The sequence below is a fragment of the Rhineura floridana genome, chromosome 11 (genome assembly GCF_030035675.1).
Source record: "Rhineura floridana isolate rRhiFlo1 chromosome 11, rRhiFlo1.hap2, whole genome shotgun sequence".
NCBI lineage: Eukaryota > Metazoa > Chordata > Lepidosauria > Squamata > Rhineuridae > Rhineura > Rhineura floridana.
The window spans coordinates 52,957,717-52,978,570 of NC_084490.1; the positions used below are offsets into that span (position 1 = coordinate 52,957,717).

Sequence of the window (20,854 nt, forward strand, 5' to 3'; positions counted from 1 at the left end):
GACATAAGTCTATGACTTGTGCTTGGGAGAGCATCTGCCTTGCAAGGTCCCAGGTTCGATCCCAGCATCTCCAGGTGGGGCTCGGAGAGACTCCTGCCTGAAATCCTGAAGAGCTGCTGCCAGTCAGTGTAGACAGTACTGAGCTAGATAGACCAATGATCTGACTCAGTAGTAGGCAGCTTACTATATGCTTCTTCCTGTGTGCCTCTTCCTATGTACCTCTTTATCCCCCTGCTGCATAGTCCCCTTCTGCAAAATGGAGGCAATTTTAGAAACAATAACATCCAAAGCTCTCTGCAACTGTCTTGTTTCCTTCCTTCTCTCTCTCCCTCCCTCCCTCTCTCTCTCTCTGTCTAATTCAGTGCTGATTTTTCCAACAGGCAGGTTAGGATGCATCGTACTCTGACGCCCACATTGCCAGCTGGCCCAGGGCCTGATTGGAATGAAGGTTTGTCAGTGGAAGGCAAATAGATAGAAAGGAGGGAAGGGTTTAGATTAAGTCACTGTTATTCAGGCTCTGAGATGGTTCCTGAGCTGTTAGATGCTTGTCAGTTAAAATCTCAATCACACAGATGTCATGCTAAGGAGGGGAGACTTGTTGTTTGCTGTGGTCCACAAGCCAATAAGATCCAGTGATTCAGCATGAGGCTCAGAGGACTGGATAGGCTCATTCAGTGTATTTTCATCTGTACACTGGCCCCATCCCTCACATTGTGCATCTTCCTTGGCCCTGTCCACGCACTGAGCATGTGTTCTACATGTACTCATTTCCCAGAAAGAAAAAAAAAAGGCAGGCATTCTTTATTGCACGGTTGGTATCAGACAGGAGGATGTAGTAGAAGTCACCAACTTGAGCTCCCTGACTGATTATTATTGAGATCCGAGACACTGGAACCCTGATCGGGCAGTGTTCTGGTTCAAATGGGAAGCCGATGGGTGTAGGCTTTGTCTGGACAGGTGTCCATGCTCACCCACGGGTATTGTTAGGCGCATGGGCCTCATCTCAAATCTTTTTCTGAGTGCCCCAAGTATTTCTGGGTAGGTAATGAATTTGGGAGAAACTGAATTAGGAGGTGATCTTGGTTATTGGGTAAGATATTAATCTGGAAGAATAAAGTAAGTTGGTGGCTTTATCTAAAGACTATTTCAGGATAATGAATGGGGATAACTGAAGGGAAATGTAATTGATTTGGAATGGAATCTGTTTAGAAAGGAACTGAGGGGAAATCAACTGGAGGTAATCTGGGGTGGGGAAGCACTTAACTGGGGTGATTTGGATGTTGAGACCCCCAGTTGGGAAGAGGAGTTTGAGAACTTCTGGGTTAGAGTATTAATAGTCTTTTTTTAATAATCTCCCCTCTGTCATAAACTCATTAGGTTGGTTTACAGTGCAATCCTATCCTTTTCTACTCAAAAGTAAGTCCTTTTTGAGTTCAATATCCAGGAAAGTGGATATGGGATTGCTGTCTTAGACTAGTTATTTTTCAGCCTCAGCACTCCATCTTTAAAATGGGAATAATAATACTAATTTAGCTTTCAGGGTTGTTGCACAGATTACTGAGATAATGGATAAAAAGCACTTTGAATACTCACTCTAAACAACAAGCATGATTATTTGGCATGGAGTTTTTCTCCTGTTCTATTTTAATACTTTTTACAGTGAATGAAAATTAAGACTGTAAGTCTAACCATGTCTACTCAGAAGTAAGTCCCACTGAATTCAATGGGTTTACTCCCAGCTAAATGGGGTTAGGATTGCAGCCTATACACACTTACCTGGGTCTAAATCCTTTTAACTTAATGTGTCTTACTCCTGAGTAGGCATGCATAGAATTGTGCATTAATTACTATACTCATATATGATCACTTAATACTTATTTTAATGATATTGAACATACAGATGTGTTGATCAGATGTGTGATTACATTTCTGTTCATATATGAATTTTAACATTTAAAAAACAATGAATGCTATAGTCATTACCATGAGTGCGCCCTGAGAAAGCTGCTTAGTGTGTTGAGAGAAATATACAAATTAAATAGTTAATGGCCCCTGTGAACGCAAAGCACCTACCCATAGAGGAGGCTGCCTGCTTCATCTCTGCATTGTTTACTGCTCTGGCCATAATTCCTTCCAATCAGCTTCTGCTGGGTGTGAGTAATGCTGTCATATCTGTGCATTGAGTGTGATTAGATCATTCTATCACTCTCAGAAAAATTGCCCATTCTCAGAGGCTGCCAGTTGCATCTCTGCGTGAGTCACCATTCTAAACTGGCCTTCTTCCAGTCAGAAAGTTTTCCCAGATCAGTGACATGGCAAAACGTAGGGGGTGGGATCCTCTGAGGTACACACTTTAAAAGTAATTCTTTTGGAGATGTAGGCTGAAGTATGCCTATAAATTTTAATTCAGGAAAAAAATGTTCCTCAGCTGTCAGAAGTCTAAGAAATGCTCGTCTATTCAACAGACAGGAATGCTCTGCAGTAAGAATGAAATCCTAATCACTGTGCAAGGCCTAAGAAGGCTAGCTAGAAGTGTTTTTGCTGTTAGCTGAGTGGCTGGCCATCCTGGTGGTCTGAAGCGGGATGTGATTAGAACTACTTCTGGAGAAGCAGACAGATGGAGAAACAATCAGAAACAGTGCAAAACTTATAAAGAAGCATTTAAACAAAATTAGATCCAAATCACAAAAATCAGAGACCCTTGAGAGAGAGAATGCAGATGAGTAAGAGATGTTGGCACATACATTTCTAGTCAAATGACTCAAGACATTTTGGTGCCTGTGGCAGAAAACCCAAATTCCCCCCATAGTAGTAAAAATATAACAGTAAGATAAATAATTCATAATTTGCTACCCTGCAAAATCCACCATATGCACTGGCCATGTTATGCTGCCTAACAGAGCTTGGAAAAGTTACTTTTTTGAACTACAACTCCCATGAGCCCCAGCCAGCATGGCCACTGGATTGGGCTGATGGGAGTTGTAGTTCAAAAAAGTAACTTTTCCAAGCTCTGCCTATTGATAGAGCTGATGTGAATCTGGAGACTAATTTCAGTTGATAATCCTAGAAGTTCTGGGAAGTTGAACATTCTCCTTGACTTTTGCATACCGCTTGGTATTCCTGATCTTCTGATGTGCTAAGATTTGCCAAGGCCAGTTATAGTTATCAGGGGCTATGGCTCAGTGATAAGAGCTTATGTTTTGCATGCAGAAGGTCCCAGGTTTGCTCTCTGGAATCTAGTAGGCAGTGTGAAAGTCCTCTGCCTGAGATGCTGGAAAGCTGCTGTCAGCCAATCTAGGGGTTCTCAGCAATGGCATCCTCGCTTTGGAATGCTCTCCCCTCTCAGTTGAGGGCAACACCAACATTCGTGAAGTTTTGATCCTAGGTGAAAACGTGGCTGTTCACCCAAGCATTTGACTAAAGTGTGTTCCTTGCCTGGTTGATGTAGTTGTATTGACAGTACAAAAGTGTTTCTCTTGAAGTTGCATTTAAATGAAAAATGGTTGTATTGTGAACATTGTATTGTATTGTTGGGATTGTGTGAACAATGAAGAGTAGGTTAGAAATAACGCAAATAAATAATTACAGATTGTATAAAGCAGCTTCCTATGTTCTGCTGGCTGAGAGCCAGTGTGGCATAGTGGTTGGAGTGTTGGACTATGACCTGGGAGACCAGGGTTCAAATCCCCACACAGCCATGAAGCTCACTGGGTGACCTTGGGCCAGTCACTGCCTCTCAGCCTCAGAGGAAGGCAATGGTAAACCACCTCTGAATACCGCTTACCATGAAAACTATTCATAGGGTTGCCATAAGTTGGAACTTGAAGGCAGTCCATTTGTCATTTTCCATGTTCTGCTGGCACCTTGTGGCCTGTTCTTTTTGCCTCCCCAGACCCACTCAAACCTTCCTTTGTTTTGATTACCTGCCTATGCCTTGCATAGATTTTTGTCTTCATCATATTTCTGCATGTGGGCCACACATCTCCATGCCTCTAACCATGTTGTGCACCTCTAAATCCTGAAAAAATATTCAAGAAAGATTCACAAAAGCATGGCTGTTTCAAGGCAATGGAATATTATTTTTTAAGTTGGCATTGAGTGGTTGGAAATAAGCAGTGAGTAATTTTATCAGCTTAGATATTTCTGCATTCAGTGTGCCACCTGGAGCTGATGAGATAATAACATAGGAATGACCAGGTGGTGTCAGACCAACATTCCATCTAATTCAGCACTCTATCTTTGAACAGTGACCATTAAAAGTCCTGGGGAAATCTGCAGGGAAGGCATGGTAGTGGTATCCATCAACTGCTGTGAGTGCCAGGCGTCTTACTGTCCAGGAGTCATGTCATCTCTGAACATTGGAGGCACAATCCAGCAACAGTTAGTCATTATTAGTGAAAACATGGAATGTGTCTTAGTCAAAAGTGACTTTTGGTGGATTGCTCCCAGAGACTTCATTTCATTTCTGGCTGTTGCTGGTGAATCCATCCTGTGTGTGTTTAACACGAGTTTTTAATTTTTTCAGTGAACACAGAAAACAATGGACAACAGTGATCTATAATGCAATGATAGATAGGATCCATTGGTTATTATGTTGAATTTACAATTTGGATATCCCCATTCCTGTAGACACCTCACAATTTCTCGTCCCTTCCCAGCAAGAACTCAGACTGCACCCCAAAGGAAAACTAGAAGCTGATCCATCACGATATGGGCTGCAATACTAATGGAGAAACACAAATTGAGGTTCTCAAAGTGCCTCTCCTCTAAAGTGTACTTTGAATGCTGGTTTTCCTTCATAACATTTTTAAAACTGAATGTTGGTCTTTAAAAAAATATAAAAAGATAAAGCTATTCAGTTATTGTATTTTCTACTGCTTTATGTTTTGGAATAATAGTAACAAAAAAGGGAGATAATGTTTGGATCTTCTCTGTCAACATCATGTCTTTTCTACTCTTCTCTCCTTTCTTTAGGCACTTTAGAAATTAATAGCACAAGCTGCGGCTTGTGTAAATACATGTTTCCTTTTGTTTGCTGTACATGCCAGGTTCAGTGGAAGACTACATGATTACTTGTATTCTGAGACAGTGTGCAAATATTTTTTTTCTTTCATGATTTTGTATCAATTGTCCATAGTTCTATTTTCCTCCTTCTGTGCAACCTCCTCCCTCCACAACTATTTACATCTGTTTATATAAGGAAGATAAGCCATCCTCTCCCTTGAACATTTCAGCTTCCCTTTCCCATAACTTTCCCATCTTACCTATATATTTCTTGTGGTAGGAAGGGGTGATTAGAATTGCATCCCATATTCCAAGACTAAGGGGGGAATTAATTAAAATAGCAAAATCACTCCTTAAAAATATATTAGTCAGGCTGGAGAAGCAGATCTTCCTTCGCCCGAGAAAGCAAATAGCATAATAATCCATTGTTTCCGGCCCTCTTGTTGGTATAAGGTACATGGTGCCTTGTGCCAATAAACCAAATCTGACAAATCACAGCAAGGCAGAGGCACAGAGCACTGGGTGATTTCAAGTAATGGTACTCTATACTTACTCCACCTTCTCTGCTAAATAGCTCTCCCAAGTTTCATGCAAGCAGCCTTTACATCAGATATGTAAATCCAGCCTAATATAATAGGCCCATTAACTACTCCCCTTTTTTCCCCACATGGTTTTTTTGTTTTTAATTCTAGGCAAACCTAGATGAGCAAAAGCCTGCCCTTCCACTTAGAACAGGGTCACCCTCTCCCTGCTTCATCAATGCTGGCCCAAGTATGAGAAAGGTTGGCAACTGGAAGGTCTTGCACAACAACAGGCCGAAGGCTTTATACCAACTTTCACCAGACTGCTTCCCTCCAGATGTTTTGGATTACAACTCCCATCAGCACCATTTTCTGGAGGGCATCAGGTTGGTGAAGGCTGCTCTGCACCTTGCTTGATGCCTTTTGTTGGGAAAAGGCTGTTGCTACGGCAGCCACCTCCTGTATGCCACCCTCCTCCTTTTCACTCCCCCCTTCTGCCGCTCATAAGATGCTCCACAGTGACGTCACTTCCCACTCCTCACATCTCCCCAGCCAGGGTGCCTGCACTCATCTCTGCACACTGTTTCACCAAGGCGCTCCTTCTTTTTCCTTCAGGAAGTTAAACGGAAAGGGCCCCCAGCTTTCTCACCTTTTCTGCCCTGCTCCTTTCTCCTTTACGGTATTCGTAGCCTCCTTCACCATGAAGGATAACAATTTGCAGTGATCACAGGCAGTAACCGCTCAGCCTTCCCTCTTGCCTCCCAGAATTTTCCACCTTCGCTCAGTCATCTGGGCAGCATGTCCAACCACCAGCCGGCTACCCCTCAGCCAGCTGGCCAGCTGTTGGATGTCAGCTGGGGTCCCAAATAGACATAGCTTCGCCACTGAGTAGGATTCTTTCCCTAAGCCTGTTGGCAGTGGGGGAGAACCACTTCGACGGCTAGATTACCCCCCTGGTTTCCATGAGGGATACCTTTCTGAAAGCCAGGCCTACAGAGAACACTGAACAAACACCCCACAGTTGACATCTTGCCTTGTTGACCAGCTGATTCTGGAAACACAACAGACCCTCTCCAGCTGTTTCCCTCAGTGCCTTTGGCCTACATACCCATCTGTTCCTTGCTCTCTCTCCTCTCTTCTCTGGTCTCCAGCTTTTTTCCACTTGTTTTTTTCTCCTCCCCTCTGTCCCCCTCCCCCTTGAATCTCCTAAATCTCCGGTTCCTTTTCTTCCTCTGACAATGTATTATCTCCCCAGCCCTTTTAAAAACATACACATATATACATCTCCAAGCCTCCCCACCTCCCCAAGGCTATTCCGGCGCTCTGTTATCACCCTGCCGGGTGTGAAGCTGTAACGAATCCTCGTCAGCACGACGCCGGCATCCGCACGCTGACAGCTCTGGGAAACGTTAAGATCCCCAGGACACGCCGGAAAAAGCCGGCCAGGCGACCAGAAGAGTCCCAATCTCATCTGCTCCCCCAGTCTCCCGGCCGTCTCCACCTTAGGCTATGGGTCACCCGGACGGTGGCGTTCAGCCCGCCCACGGGGCTCTAGCTCCTCTGGCGACGCCAGCCGCCCTTACCGGCAGACGGTGATCAGGTTCTTCCTTTCCACCGCGATATTTCTGGAAGATGCTTTCTTAGAAGACAGCCCCAGCGCCATGGTTGATTGGATGCCGTTCGGTTCCATCCAGGGGAGAGACGATCTGGAGCCGCCGGGTGGTGCCACCTCCCCTTCCTCTTCCTCCTCCTCCTCCCCACCCCCTCCCCTCCCCCTGCTTCTCCTTCCTGCCCTCCCCCAGAAAACAAGACGTCGGGTTAACCTCCTCCAGGATCGGATCGCTCTGAAGTATCTCCCGCCTCTCTCTCTTCCTAAAATTAGCTCCAGCCCCCTGCTTGGACGGCTAGAAAGAACAGCGGAAGATGGGAGAGCGGCCGGCGGGGTTGGGGGGCGGGGGCGGGAGGGACTGCCGGGCGGAGCTCTCCTTGGTCCTGATGGAAAGCAGGCCCCGCCGCCGCCGAAGCCGAAGCCAGCCCCTTCGCCAGTGACGTGATGGGTTGATGAGTGGGGAGAGAAGGAGCCGGGAAGGGAGGAAAGCGGCGGCAAAAGAAGAGGGAAGGGCTGGGGACGGGATAGGATCGGAAATGCCTGCAAGAAATGCAGCCCGCTTCCTCCCTGCTCACTGTTTCCGGCATGGTGCGTATCAGCCGTAGCGCATCCATTCCTCACAACAGCCCTGTGAGGTTTGCTTTAAAAAAATATCACCACGTCGGAACTGAGACCAGGAGCAGCACCACCTCCAAGACGTTTTGATGCCCGAGGCAAAAAAGTATCCTCCCTGTGTTTCACATGGGGACACAACCTCTCAGAAAGGTGTCCAAAATGGAAGAAATGGGTGATGTACAAGAACATGGCATTTATTATGAGTTTCAGTTGAAGAACTTTCTGGTGCATTCCTGTCTGTCTCCCCCGCTTTTCCCTGCTCACTGTTTCCGGCTTGGTGGGCTACAGCCTTAGCTCACCCGTTCTCCACAACAGCCCTGTGAGGTTTAATTTAAAAGCAAACGAGCAAACCAAAAGCATTTCTCGTGTTGGAACTGAAACCATGGTCACCACTCCAGCCCCCAAGATTCCTGTGGCAAAAATTATCCAAGTTGCATTCCTCCCTGTGATTAACATGGGGACACAGCCTATCTGAAAGTTGCCCTGTAAAATCCCAACTGGAATGAATGGGAAATGTGCAACAACATGAAATGAGTTTCAGTTGAAGAACATCCTAGTGGATTTCGCTCCAAGAGTGACATCTGTCTGTCTCCCATTCTGCTGCCTTTACTGGCATCCAAACCCATTGTGTGAGGTAACCACCTCGCCTTGCCTCATAGCATCTCTGACTAAGACAACAAAATGCCCAGGGCCATTCGCTGCACCTAAGGCTAGGGAGGAGACATGGAGATTATTGATCTATTGACTGTATTGATGTCCAAGGAAATCAAGGCAGCATACATGGTTCTCACCTCACCATTTTATCCTCATAACAACCCTGTGAGGTTAGTTAAGCTGAGAGATAGTGACTGGCCCAAGGTCACTCAGTGAGCTTCATAGCTGAGTGGGGTTTTAAACCCTGGTCTCCCAGGCCCTAGTCTTACACTCTAACCACTACAGCACCACACTGGCTGTAACTGTCCTAAGTGGAGCTTAGGTCTCTATGTTATATTCTTTTGGACCAGAGAGATGCATATTAGTTTAATTAATGCCGTTTGATAAAGAGCAGTTCTACCAGGTTACAGACTGAATAGTCTTTAGTACATTTCAAACACTTCTTTTTTGGGGGGGGGAATAGATGTTGGTGTGCTTGCATGTACACACACACTAGGTAAACTTCCTATTCACCTGCAGGCTGGCTGGAGAAGAGGGCTCCTGATCACAAGCAAAGTGCTTTTTGTGGCTGAGTCACCACAGTCAGATCATTAAAATGACTTTCTGTAAAAGAGAAAAAGTCTTTAGAGCCACAAAATGCTGGACTTGCCTTTCTTGTAGAGCAGAATGCTCAGAGGAAATAAAAGGCATGTATGCACTTCAAGACATAGTTACACATATAAAGAATGTTTTATGTTTTGTTTTCTTAATCTAGTCCCTTTGTAATTAACCTATAGAAGAAGGAAGGGGCTTATTTCTCTCTTTCCGTGCAGGACTGTTGCCCCAGGGGCAAAAAATACCTTTGGAAAAACTCATTGGATGGGTTTTGTTTTTTGCCCTTTGTTTTGCTTTACATTCATTGTCTGGCTGCTTTGCTTGTGGTCAGCAAAATATTTTCCCGGGTCTGCTCATCTGACCCTGAGGCTGTTTTGCTTTACCTTGGTCATTTATTTATTTCCTCTGTCATCACAGACTAAACTATTTGCTGTGCACCAAACTTTGGTGTTTTATACCTTGTTCATCCCTGCTCTCTACTGGTAGACGTTGGTATAATCTGAATTTCTTGCAGGAAAGACTGAGGAAATCACTTCCCCAGTCAGATGTGAGGATTCTCCTGCTGAATGGGGGAAACGGTATGTGCTATCCCAGATAAAACCAGGTATGGTCGCTAGGATTGCCAACTGACCAGGAGAAAAGAAAAGAAGAATGACCTAATCTGCTCTTGCGCCTTCAACAGCTGCATGTTTCACAGCTGAAGCTTTTCGTGGCATGGAAATGATAAGCATTATTGTCTGCACATCAAGCTATTAAAGGCATAGTCAAAAGGGAAGGCTTAAAAGTTGGCAACCCCCACATTCATCATGTGTAAAGATGGCAGCATGCAGGGTTTATAGTGAGAAAGGGCTCACTAGGGCTCGGCCCCAGAATCTGGCTTTTCTCTTCTTACATAATAACGTAGGAAGCTGACTTATATGATTGGTCCATCTGGCTCAGTACTGTCTACATGGACTATACAGAATTGTATGAAGTCATACCATTGGACCATATAGCTCAATATTGTCTACACTGACTGGCAGCAGCTTTCCAGGAATTCAGATGGCTCTTTCACAACCCTGCCTGGACATGTCAGGGACAGAATCTGGGTCCATCTACATGCAAACATATGCCCTGCCACTGACATACAGCCCTTTCTCCCAGGACCCAGGCTCTTAACGCAACCTGGAACATGTACTAACAGAATGCCTGGAAGTTTTTTCTGCAGCCACTGAATAATGACCATAAATGACCAGTAGTGTAGTGGCAAATTCAGATGTACAGGGTCCCTTAATGATAGTCACACCATGCCCCCTCCCAGCCACTTGCCCTTCTAATATTATACAATAAAATGAGCTTTCATTCTCTTACTTTGTTTGGAGTACTCTCCCTTAGTGATGCATTGCAACAGTCAATGCAGATCTTCATGTTTTGCCTTTTAGCTAGATCTACTATTTTCTGTGCACATATATGGGCAAATGTATTAAGATGCTGTCCTTTACCGAGTTTTCCTTCTTGGTTGCCATACTAAGGGTAGTGTGTTAGCAATGGAGAAGAGTCTTCTCAATGCCTGACTCACCTCCTTTCAGTCTGATTGGCTCTAATGAGCAGGAAAGGACACTGAAGACATAGGGACCCTGCTCCCAAAAAAGTAAAGGGGCTAAGGTCCCCGGGGACCCTGGATGACTGCATCCCTGTACATGACCCACATTCATGGAAACAGAAAGCTGGGGCCCTGCATCAGCTTCCCAGTCAAATAGAGCTCTAATGCCACTTTTTAAAAATGCAAATTAATCCCTGGCAGCATAGCACAGCGTGAATTAATGGTGGCTCATTCTTTCCACATCACTTTTGGAGTGCACAGAAAGGAGGGAGGGAAGCAGGGAGGTGCCTAGCTGCTGCTGGCCTGGCTGGCTGGCTACTGGAAGATAAAGCAGTCACTGGAGGAGGGCATTTCTCAGAGATAGGCCTAATCATCAAGTGCCTAGCTGCAGTGGGAGGAACCCAGCACCACCCAAACCCATCCATTTACATGCTACCAATCACCCAAGCCCTGGGTGTGTGTCTGTGTGTCTGTGTCTGTGTTTTCAAATACCCCAGGCAAAATTTCATTGGCTGAGTTTGCTCACTGTAATTTTGAAAATCGTCCAATGACAGAGAGGCTCTTTGCTTTCTCAAAGAGAAAAGGACCTGGAAAGTGCGTTTCAGTTGACTAGAATTCTGAGGCCGCCCCTCCTTAAAAAAAACTGGCTGATTAGTTCAAGTCAATGTGACATTCAGGCCCATCGCTGCCATTTCTGTGGGCCCGTTCTCCCCTCCAGATCACAATATGGCAGTGCAAAGTTTTAATAAGTGTTGAACCGCTGCTGTCATTTGGGACATTTTGTTTTTACAGCACGGATTGATCATTTTTTAACTGTTGTTTTGTATAATGTGTTTTCTATTCCTGACCACTTCCCAAAATTACACAGCCCTTCCTATCTCTGGCAATATGTGGAGTTTTGCCCCAGTCCCTGACTCCTTTCTTCCAACTCCAGCCCTGCATGGATTCTTCTTCAAGTACCTGATTTTCAGGCCACTGCCTGCTTTGCCTCATGTCTTTTAGCAGCTTTGACCAATCTGCCTGCTTCTTCTTTCTCCCTCCTCCCTATCATACAGCCCTTCTCATTTTGAGCACTGTGTCTTCATGCTTAACCTCTTCATGCTTCAGTTCCCTGCCTGCTCTGCCTTTTACATCATTCTCCACATAACTTGCCTTCATGTTCTTTCTCAGATCCCACTGCCTACTCTGTGCCTTTGGGACCCTGTTACATTTTGGGACCCTGTTGTCCCAATCCTCAGTTATTCTTGTATGAGGTTGTAACCCCAGCCAAATAGACAACTTTCCTTTCCCTCACAGAAGTCAGACTCCAAACTGCTTTGTTCTCTAGCCATCTGAACATTCTGTGGCACCAGTCCTGCTTATCCAATCAGTGTCAGATGCTTCACCATCTTGGCACAATACTGTTATGAGCATGGGGGTTGGGATGGATGATTCCTGTGGGTCCCCTTTCCAGCCTCTGATTTGGAATCCTGTGCCTTGGGGCTGGCTTTGCTGGCCAGATGAATTTCTTTTTTTAAACAAATAGAGTGGCCAGGTAGGATAATGGGTCTATCAGTTGCCCAGCAACTGGTGAATGGGCCAGGAAGACCCTTTTGTCGTTGAAACTCTTCAGGAGAGCCTTCCCCCCCCTTCTTGGCAGCTAGCAGAAGTTTGCGCTTGGAGTGTTTTGAGAGTGTCTAGAGAAAGGCTGGTGAATGGAGGCAGGCAGAGAGGCTATCCCTCTGCACCATGGCTTTAGGATGCCTCCTGCAACCCAAATGGAAAAGCTGAATATTGGACTGCTGATGCCTTGAACCTCTCCATCTTAAGCTCAGGTTGGAATGTGTGTAAATAAACAAACCATATTTCATAAAGACACTGCAGTCTCCGCTGACCTTCTTTGCTCCCACAAGACACAGTAATGGCTACCAGCTTGGATGGCTTTAAAAGATTAGACAAATTCATGGAGGACAGGGCTATCAATGGCTACTAGCCATGATGGCTGTGCTCTGCCACCCTAGTCAGAGGCAGCATGCTTCTGAAACCAGTTGCCGGAAGCCTCAGGAGGGGAGAGTGTTCTTGTACTCAGGTCCTGCTTGCAGGCTTCCCCCAGGCACCTGGTTGGCCACTGTGAGAACAGGATGCTGGACTAGATGGGCCACTGGCCTGATCCAGCAGGCTCTTCTTATGTTCTTATGTTCTTCCCAAAGGAAACCAAACCCTGGAGGAGCGCAGGGACCCCTGAAATCTCACAGCTGAGAGATTCGGGAGGCGCACAGCAATACAATACAGAAAGCAATATCTAAAGTTTCTGGGAAGCTACAGTTTTGATCTTTGTGAAACTTTTGTCTATAGGTCATGTCTGATGTTAATTTCATTGAGAAGCACTTGAGAAGCACTTGAGAAGCACTTGAGAAGCACTTTATGTCTGTAGTGATTTGGTCACTGTGTTGGCGTGGAAAATATGAGTGCCTCAAGTAGCAACCCCAAATGGATCTAAACTATCCCCTTGTAGGCTTATGAGTGTTCTAAAATGCATCTCTCCTTAGCCTTGAGCTATGTGTTAATTCTTTGTAAAGTACTGGCATTTAGAATTTGTTGAAGTTGCCTTTCTGTATCTAGGACAAAGGCAAAGAATGTGTTCTCTGCAGAGATGCATTTAACCCTGAAAAGAACAAAACATGTTTGTTCTTTTCCAATAAGTCATGAAGGGTCTGCGTCAAAGGGGTGTGTGATAACTTTAAGAACAGGAAGACAGGAAGAGTGAAAAAGCACCTTTTGTTCTCTTATTATGTCTGTTTACAGCTTTGTTTGACGACTCTGTCTTTGATCTGTTTACTGTTTACCGTGCCCTGATGATGTATAAATTGTTGGTGCTTCCTAAATAAAGTGGTCCATCTGACCATTGCTGTCTCCCGGGTGGACTGGGAGTGGCTTGGTGCAGGTGGAACCTTTGGCCAAAGATCTCATTGTGTGTAAATGTGTTTTCCTTCCTAAGCTTGATTCAGGGTCCAATTCAGCTCGTGCCTTACCTGGGGAAGGAGGCACAGTGAGATTGATATTGAATCTCACCCAACAACTGTATAATGATTATTAGAATATAACCAAAGAATTACTTTGTAGATGGTGAACTGTTGCCTCATGACACCTGGAGAATCAAAGATACGGGCTTGTCTTGACTCTCTTGGTATCAACTGAGCTCATTCATACGAAAAAATCTTGTAAGGAACCAGGAACGAGATAGCAATCTGTGAGGGAATCTTTAATTCTTAATCTAGACAGCACGGAAACAGGGATGGTCTCCAAACTATATAAATACTGAAAGAGATATGGGCTCCAATTTAATATTAAAACATCTGTGGGATAAAGATCTAAAGTGTCAAATTAAGGCTGAAGAATGGAACAGTATGTGGGGAAAGTTTCCATATAAATCTCTTTTAACTACACACAAAGAACCTGCACTGAAAGTCATACAGAAATAGTATTTGGCACTGGTATATGTAGAACAGGTTTTTAAAAACAGTTCTTATGATTGCTGGCGAGGATGCAGTACAAGGCTCATATTTACATATGTGATGGGATTGCAGCAAAATCACGGACTTTTGGACAGAGATTAAGGAAGAAATACAGAGACTAAAAAAACAGGCAATACATCTTACCTCAGAACTGGTCTTATTAAACATCTTCACAGGCCACAACTCGGATTTACAATATAAAAAGTTGATAGGGTTCATGCTGGCAGCAGCCATGTCGGTAATAGCTAGATACTGGAAATCTCTGGACGGTTTGTGAATCCATAAGTGGCAATGAAGGTTTTGGGAAATTGTCCTACTAGAGAAATTATCACATAATAAACTGACTCTGGCAAAATGAATAAAGAAGAATAAAGACTCATTTGAAGCAGAATGATGGCCTTTTATTTTGGCTTCAACATCAGACAACGTATAGGACAGGTTCCCTTGCCATTCAAAACTCTCTGGATAACATGAAAATCGGAATTCTTCAAGGCAGTATCTGTAAAATAAGATAAAAGAGAATGAATATTTGTTTAAGAGAAAATGGGTGAGAAGGATTTAAAAAGGGAGGGATGGGGGAGGAGAAGTTTATTCGTTTAATTGTTATATCTTCTTGTGTTTATTTATTTTATTTATTTATTTATTTATTTATTTTGTTTCATTTTTAGACCGCCCATAGCTAGTAGCTCTCTGGGCGGTGTACAAACCAGATTAAAAATACAGTATTATAATAAAATCAATCACATATATCAACATCAATATTAAAATAAAGTGTAGACATAAACATTAACATTAAAAACATTAAAAAGCCTGGGAGTACAGCCAGGTCTTAACCTGGCGCCTAAAAGAAAGCACCGTAGGCGCCAGGCGTATCTCTTCAGGTAAGCTGTTCCACAATTCGTGGGCCACTACAGAAAAGGCCCTAGATCTGGTAACAATCCTCTGGGCATCCTGGTGAGATGGTACCCGGAGGAGGGCCTTAGATACTGAACGAAGTGAACGGGTAGGTTCATAGCGGGAGAGGCGTTCCACAAGGTACTGTGGTCCCACACTGTGTAAGGCTTTATAGGTCAAAACCAGCACCTTGAATCTGGCTCGGAAACAAATAGGTAGCCAGTGCAAACGGGCCAGGACAGGTGTTATATGCGCAGACCGATTGGTCCTCGTCAATAGCCTGGCTGCCGCGTTTTGCACCAGCTGAAGTTTCCGAACTGTCTTCAAGGGCAGCCCTACATAGAGTGCATTACAGTAATCCAGTCTAGAAGTTACCAGGGCGTGAACAACTGAAGCGAGATCGTCGCTGTCCAGATAGGGGCGTAGTTGGGCTACTAAACGAAGATGGTAAAATGCATTCCGAGCCACCGAGACCACTTGAGCCTCAAGCGACAAGGAAGGGTCAAAAAGAACCCCCAAACTACGAACCTGTTCTTTCAAGGGGAGTGTAACCCCATCTAGAACAGGATGAACATCCACCATCCGGGCAGGGAAAGAGCTCACCAACAGTGTTTCAGTCTTGTCTGGATTGAGTTTCAGTTTATTAGCTCTCATCCAGTCCATTATCGCGGTCAGGCAACGGTTTAGCACATCAACAGCCTCACCTGAAGAAGGTGAAAAGGAGAAATAGAGCTGCATGTCATCAGCGTACTGATGGCAACGCACTCCAAACCTCCTGATGACCGCACCCAGAGGCTGCATGTAGATGTTAAAAAGCATGGGGGACAAAACCGACCCCTGAGGGACTCCACAATGGAGAGTCCAGGGTGTCGAGCAATGTTCCCCAAGCACTGCCTTCTGGCGACGATCCGCTAAGTAGGAGCAGAACCACTGCCAAGCAGTGCCCCCAACTCCCAACTCCGCAAGTCTCCCCAGAAGGATACCATGGTCGATGGTATCAAACGCCGCTGAGAGATCAAGGAGAATCAACAGAGTCACACTCCCTCTGTCCCTCTCCCGACAAAGGTCATCATACAGGGCGACCAAGGCTGTTTCAGTGCCAAAACCGGACCTAAAACCGGATTGAAACGGATCCAGATAATCGGTTTCATCCAAGAGCGCCTGGAGCTGACCGGCGACCACCCGCTCCAAAACCTTGCCCAAGAAAGGGACATTCGCCACCGGTCTATAGTTGTTAAGAACATCTGGGTCCAAAGAAGGTTTCTTTAACAGAGGTCTCACTACTGCCTCCTTGAGACTACCAGGGACTACTCCCTCTCTCAAGGAGGCATTTATTACCTCTTTGGCCCAGCCGGTGGTTTCAGTCCTGCCAGCCTTCACCAGCCAAGATGGGCAAGGGTCCAGAGCAGATGTGGTCGCCCGCACCATTCCAAGCACCTTGTCCACTTCCTCGAGCTGCACCAACTGAAACTCATCCAATAATGAAGGGCAAGGCCGCGCTCTGGACACCTCAATGGATTCTGTTATAACATCAGAGTCTAAGTCCCGACGGATGCATCCAATCTTGTCCTGGAAGTGCTCCGCAAATTCGTTACAGCGGGCTTCCGATGTTTCTTTAGTATCGTGAGAGCCAGAATGTAACAGCCCATGTACTACCCTAAACAGCTCCGCTGGGCGGCAAAGAGATGATCTAATGGTGGCAGCAAAATAAAACTTTTTTGCCGCCCTAACCGCTTTTACATACATCTTAGTGGAAGCACTTACCAAAGCATGACTACATCCGTCAGGAGTTCGCCTCCATCTGCACTCTAGCCTCCTTCTCTCTTGCTTCATCACTCTCAGCTCCGGGGTATACCACGGTGCTGTATGAGTTCTGCACTGAAGGGGGTGCGCGGGAGCGATCGTGTCAATGGCCCAGGTCATCTCCGTATTCCACAGGTCAACCAGGGCCTCGACAGGAGCGCCAGTACTATCAGCCAGAAAGACTCCCAGAGCCGTCTGGAAAGCTACGGGATCCATAAGCCTCCGGGAGCGGACCAACTTAATAGGTTCCCCACCTCTGCAGAGGGAAAGGGCTGTCGTAAGTCTAAAACTCAGCAAGCGGTGATCTGTCCATGACAACGGAGTAGATGAAAAATACCCCGCCTTCAGATCACCATCTCCATGACCAGTGGCGAAGATCAAATCAAGAGTATGTCCTGATACATGCGTCGGGCCAGTAACAATTTGAGACAGCCCCATGGTTGTCATGGAGGCCATGAAGTCCTGAGCCGCCCCAAACAAGACAGTCTCGGCATGAATGTTGAAGTCCCCCAGTACCACAAGTCTAGGGGACCTCAACAATACCTCCGAGACTATCTCTGTCAGCTCAGCTAGGGAAGCCGTTGGGCAGCAAGGTGGGCGGTACACCAACAGTATTCCCAGTCTGTCTCCTTGGCCCAGCACAAGATGGAGACACTCCAGACCATTCGCCATCTGGACAGGGCGCTTGGTGAGAGAGAAAGAACTCCTATAGACCACAGCAACCCCACCTCCCCGGCCCTCAGATCTACCGCAGTGCTGCACCGAATACCCAGGTGGGCAAAGCTGGGAAAGAGCAACTCCTCCCTGCTCACTCACCCAGGTCTCGGTAATGCACGCAAGATCGGCACCCTTCTCCACAATCAAATCGTGGATAAGGGGAGTTTTATTAACGGCCGACCTTGCATTTAAAAGCAGCACCTGGAGATCCGAGAGCTGGCTGATAGTACAACCAACAGTCCTGTGGATATGAGGAGAACCGGAACAGGGCACAGACACAATTTGTCTGGGACGAGTTCCCCTTACCTGGCATGTTCTCCTCCCAACACCATACCTCCCATTTATTGTTGGATTGAAAATATTGAAAAATAAAGAAATTAAATGGGTGTTTGGACACCCTCTAAAGCTATGATATGGGAAAACAGATCCTTTGTATCTATTAAACATTTTATTTTAATAATGTTTTGAACTACAATCAGTCTGTATTATATGTGTAAATAATGTAATTTGATGATTAGGGGAGAACTGAGTCATTACACTAGTAATTTTCATTTATACAAGTGGTAAAACTATATTGAATATGCAAAAAAGGGAGAATATAACCAAAGCTGCCCTGGTTTCTGTTTGTGCTAGCTTTTCCTCTCATTGTTGCCATCAAATATAGTTGCCAACTGACCAGTACAAATGCTTGGCCTGTTCTTGACAGTTTGATAGTTAGCATTAGAAGCTGCTTCTGCAGATCAAATCTCTTTTGATTATATAATTACAGGGGCCTATTTAAAAGATAGCAATCCTAATGGGAGGAGGTGGACTATTCCCAATGCAAACCTGGGGTGTAGAGGCTTCTGTTTCTCTGCCGAACTGTCATGGTATGAATGATATACCTTTGGAGGAACCACTCTAGGACCACTTCCATCCATTTGGCTCCTGGGGAATGCTAGAACAAGACTAAGGGTAGAAACACACTCACTATTCTGCCAGTTCCAGTGTGTTTCCACCTTTCTCTTCTGAAAAAGGGGGCACAAGATGCTAGTCAAACCCGGGCCCCTTTCACTGTAAAACCTGGTGGGATCAACTTGAGTGGTTTTTTTAAATTCAGCTTCAAACAGATTTCGCAACTGATTGGCAGATCAACCCCCCTCCAGGTGTGGCTAATGGAAACGCTTTGCAGTAGGTGACTAGTGTATTCACAGCCTAATTTAAGATGAGTCCTGCTTTTATACCCAAAAGTAAACCATGAATTCACCTTGAGATAATGAGATCATCCAGAGGAGCATTGTTAGTTGTCCCCTCTGCTGTAGAGGCCCAAATGGCCTCGACCAGAATTCAGGCATTTAACGTGGAACATTCTTTCAGAAGAGATCTGGCAGGCACATTGCTTTTGACTTGTAAGCGTTGCTTGAAGACTTTTTGTGTTAACAGCCCTATACAGCTGTTTAAAACATTTTGATTAGCCAGTCACTTTAGTTATTATTTTGTATTGTTTTTAATGGTGTTTTATGTTTTGTAACTGTACATCTCCCTAATATTTTATATGACCATATATAAATACTTGAATTAATAAATAAATATCTCTTATTTTCACCACTTGCCCATCGTTCATCCTGTGTGTCTGGCTGCTATGAAAACCTTATTTATCCTAAGTTGCTGGACAGCCAAAACAATTCTGAAAAAATGTGTTTTTTGCTTCTGTGAAGTGGCCACAAAATAATAATTAATTGCTTCCACTGTTCAGTGGCTCCCCCCCCCCCATAATAGCTAGAGCTCCAAAAAGGAAGAATCTGTTCACTGCATTGTTCAGGATAGATAGAACTTGAACATTACATCACACAATTATAGGAACCACTATGCAGGTTGTGATTTTCCTTGTTATACCCCCTGAATTTCCCTGGAGAAGGAAGTGCATACACTTCTAATGCAATGTAATACAGTAATATGCATTCTTCCTGGTGGTTTGCCCATTGCTTAACTGAAGCCAAGTACCAGTAACGGCAAATGTTGTGATGCCAAATCTCAGCCATAGAGCTTGTGTCATAATATTAAAATGAGAGCTCCTCTGAGCAAGTGCAAAGCTCCTTTCCTTCACCACAGTGTAGTCACATTTTGGTTTAACTCCAGTTCAGAAGATGGGCATTCCAGGGAGATGAGTATGCAACCGCCAATTTTGTTTTTTATTTTGTTGTTTAAATTAAGCACTGTACTTGAATCTCTGATATGATGTTTTCTCTGCACCAGATTCTGAAGAAGAGCATGCCTCTGGATAGGTATATATGTTTTCCTTTTCCACTGATTATTCACTTCCAACTTCCGCAGATCTGGGATTAAGTAATCTTGTCACCTTTCATTTTACAAATTACAAATTAAGCACTGGGTTTGCCCAAGCATTTGTATACCACCTGCTTCCTTAGTGATGTACTTTTGTGATACTATGTGGACTTTTCCTCTCATAAGATGAGGCTGTTATGGGTGGGAGCTGCCTGTTCATATAGATTGCTGATCATTATTTGTATAGATGCATATATCTAAAATAGTTGTTCTGTTCTGCACAATCATAATTTTGGAATTGTGCAACTGTGTGATGGGGGGATTGCAGAGAGACTTTCCGGACTTAGCAATCGAAAGCACAAGGACCCATTTACCTTTGCCCGCTAATGGTGACAACAGTACTTCATTCATGGGATTTTTACCCATGAAAGGTAAGGAAATGCAGGAACATTTGCCTATTTCTTGTAGAACAATATATATGTTGCCTCAATTGCATTGAGTAAATCCCAGGCTTGTCCCACTCAGTCTTCTAAACTTGGTTCAATAATGTGCTGACTTGATTATGTCTAGTGGCCTCTGGACACCCTCCAGAGTGTCAGGATAGGAACACAGGAAACTGCCTTATATTGACTCAGCCCACTGGTCCATTTAGTTCTGTATTTACACTGACTGGCAACAGCTCTCTGGGGTTTCAGACTGGGATCTCTCCCAGCTTTACCTGGGAATGCCAGGGACTGAACCTGGAACCTTCTGCATGCAAAGCACCAGCTTTGTCAACCAAATATCTGGCTTCCTACGGAAGTTACAGTTTCTGGCTTCTGCATTGTCTCTGTTCCCTTGCAGCAAAGGGAGCTTCAGCCAAAGAGGTTGGCTCCATTTCACATAAGGCACTGCCTGGCCTCTCTCTCATATGCCTTGTTAGGGACACCTGATTCTGGAATTCCTTTCAAAGTTGCTCCCTGGCACATGATGCGCAATGTGAGTACGCCCAGCTGAGACACTCAACAAACATGTATGCAATGCAGCTTATACACATAATCAGAATGCATGTTATTTATCTTCTTTAAAACATTTATAAACTGCCTTTCAACCTAGTTAGAAT

The 20,854-nt window shown here is 44.8% G+C and overlaps 1 protein-coding gene across 3 annotated transcripts in view; it reads right to left on the minus strand.

Annotated features, from left to right (window-relative positions):
- Positions 1-7,223, minus strand: part of RUNDC3A (RUN domain containing 3A) — a 29,923-nt gene extending 22,700 nt beyond the window's left edge. For 2 of the 3 annotated variants that reach the window (XM_061590728.1, XM_061590727.1), the window contains exon 1: positions 7,109-7,223. In XM_061590728.1, coding sequence (XP_061446712.1) covers positions 7,109-7,215 — 107 coding nt within the window. In that variant the 5' untranslated portion in view covers positions 7,216-7,223. Of the gene's footprint in view, positions 1-3,923; positions 4,019-7,108 lie in introns of all 3 variants that reach the window. The other variant, XM_061590729.1, reaches the window with a different exon arrangement.
- Positions 7,224-20,854: the final 13,631 nt, after the last annotated feature.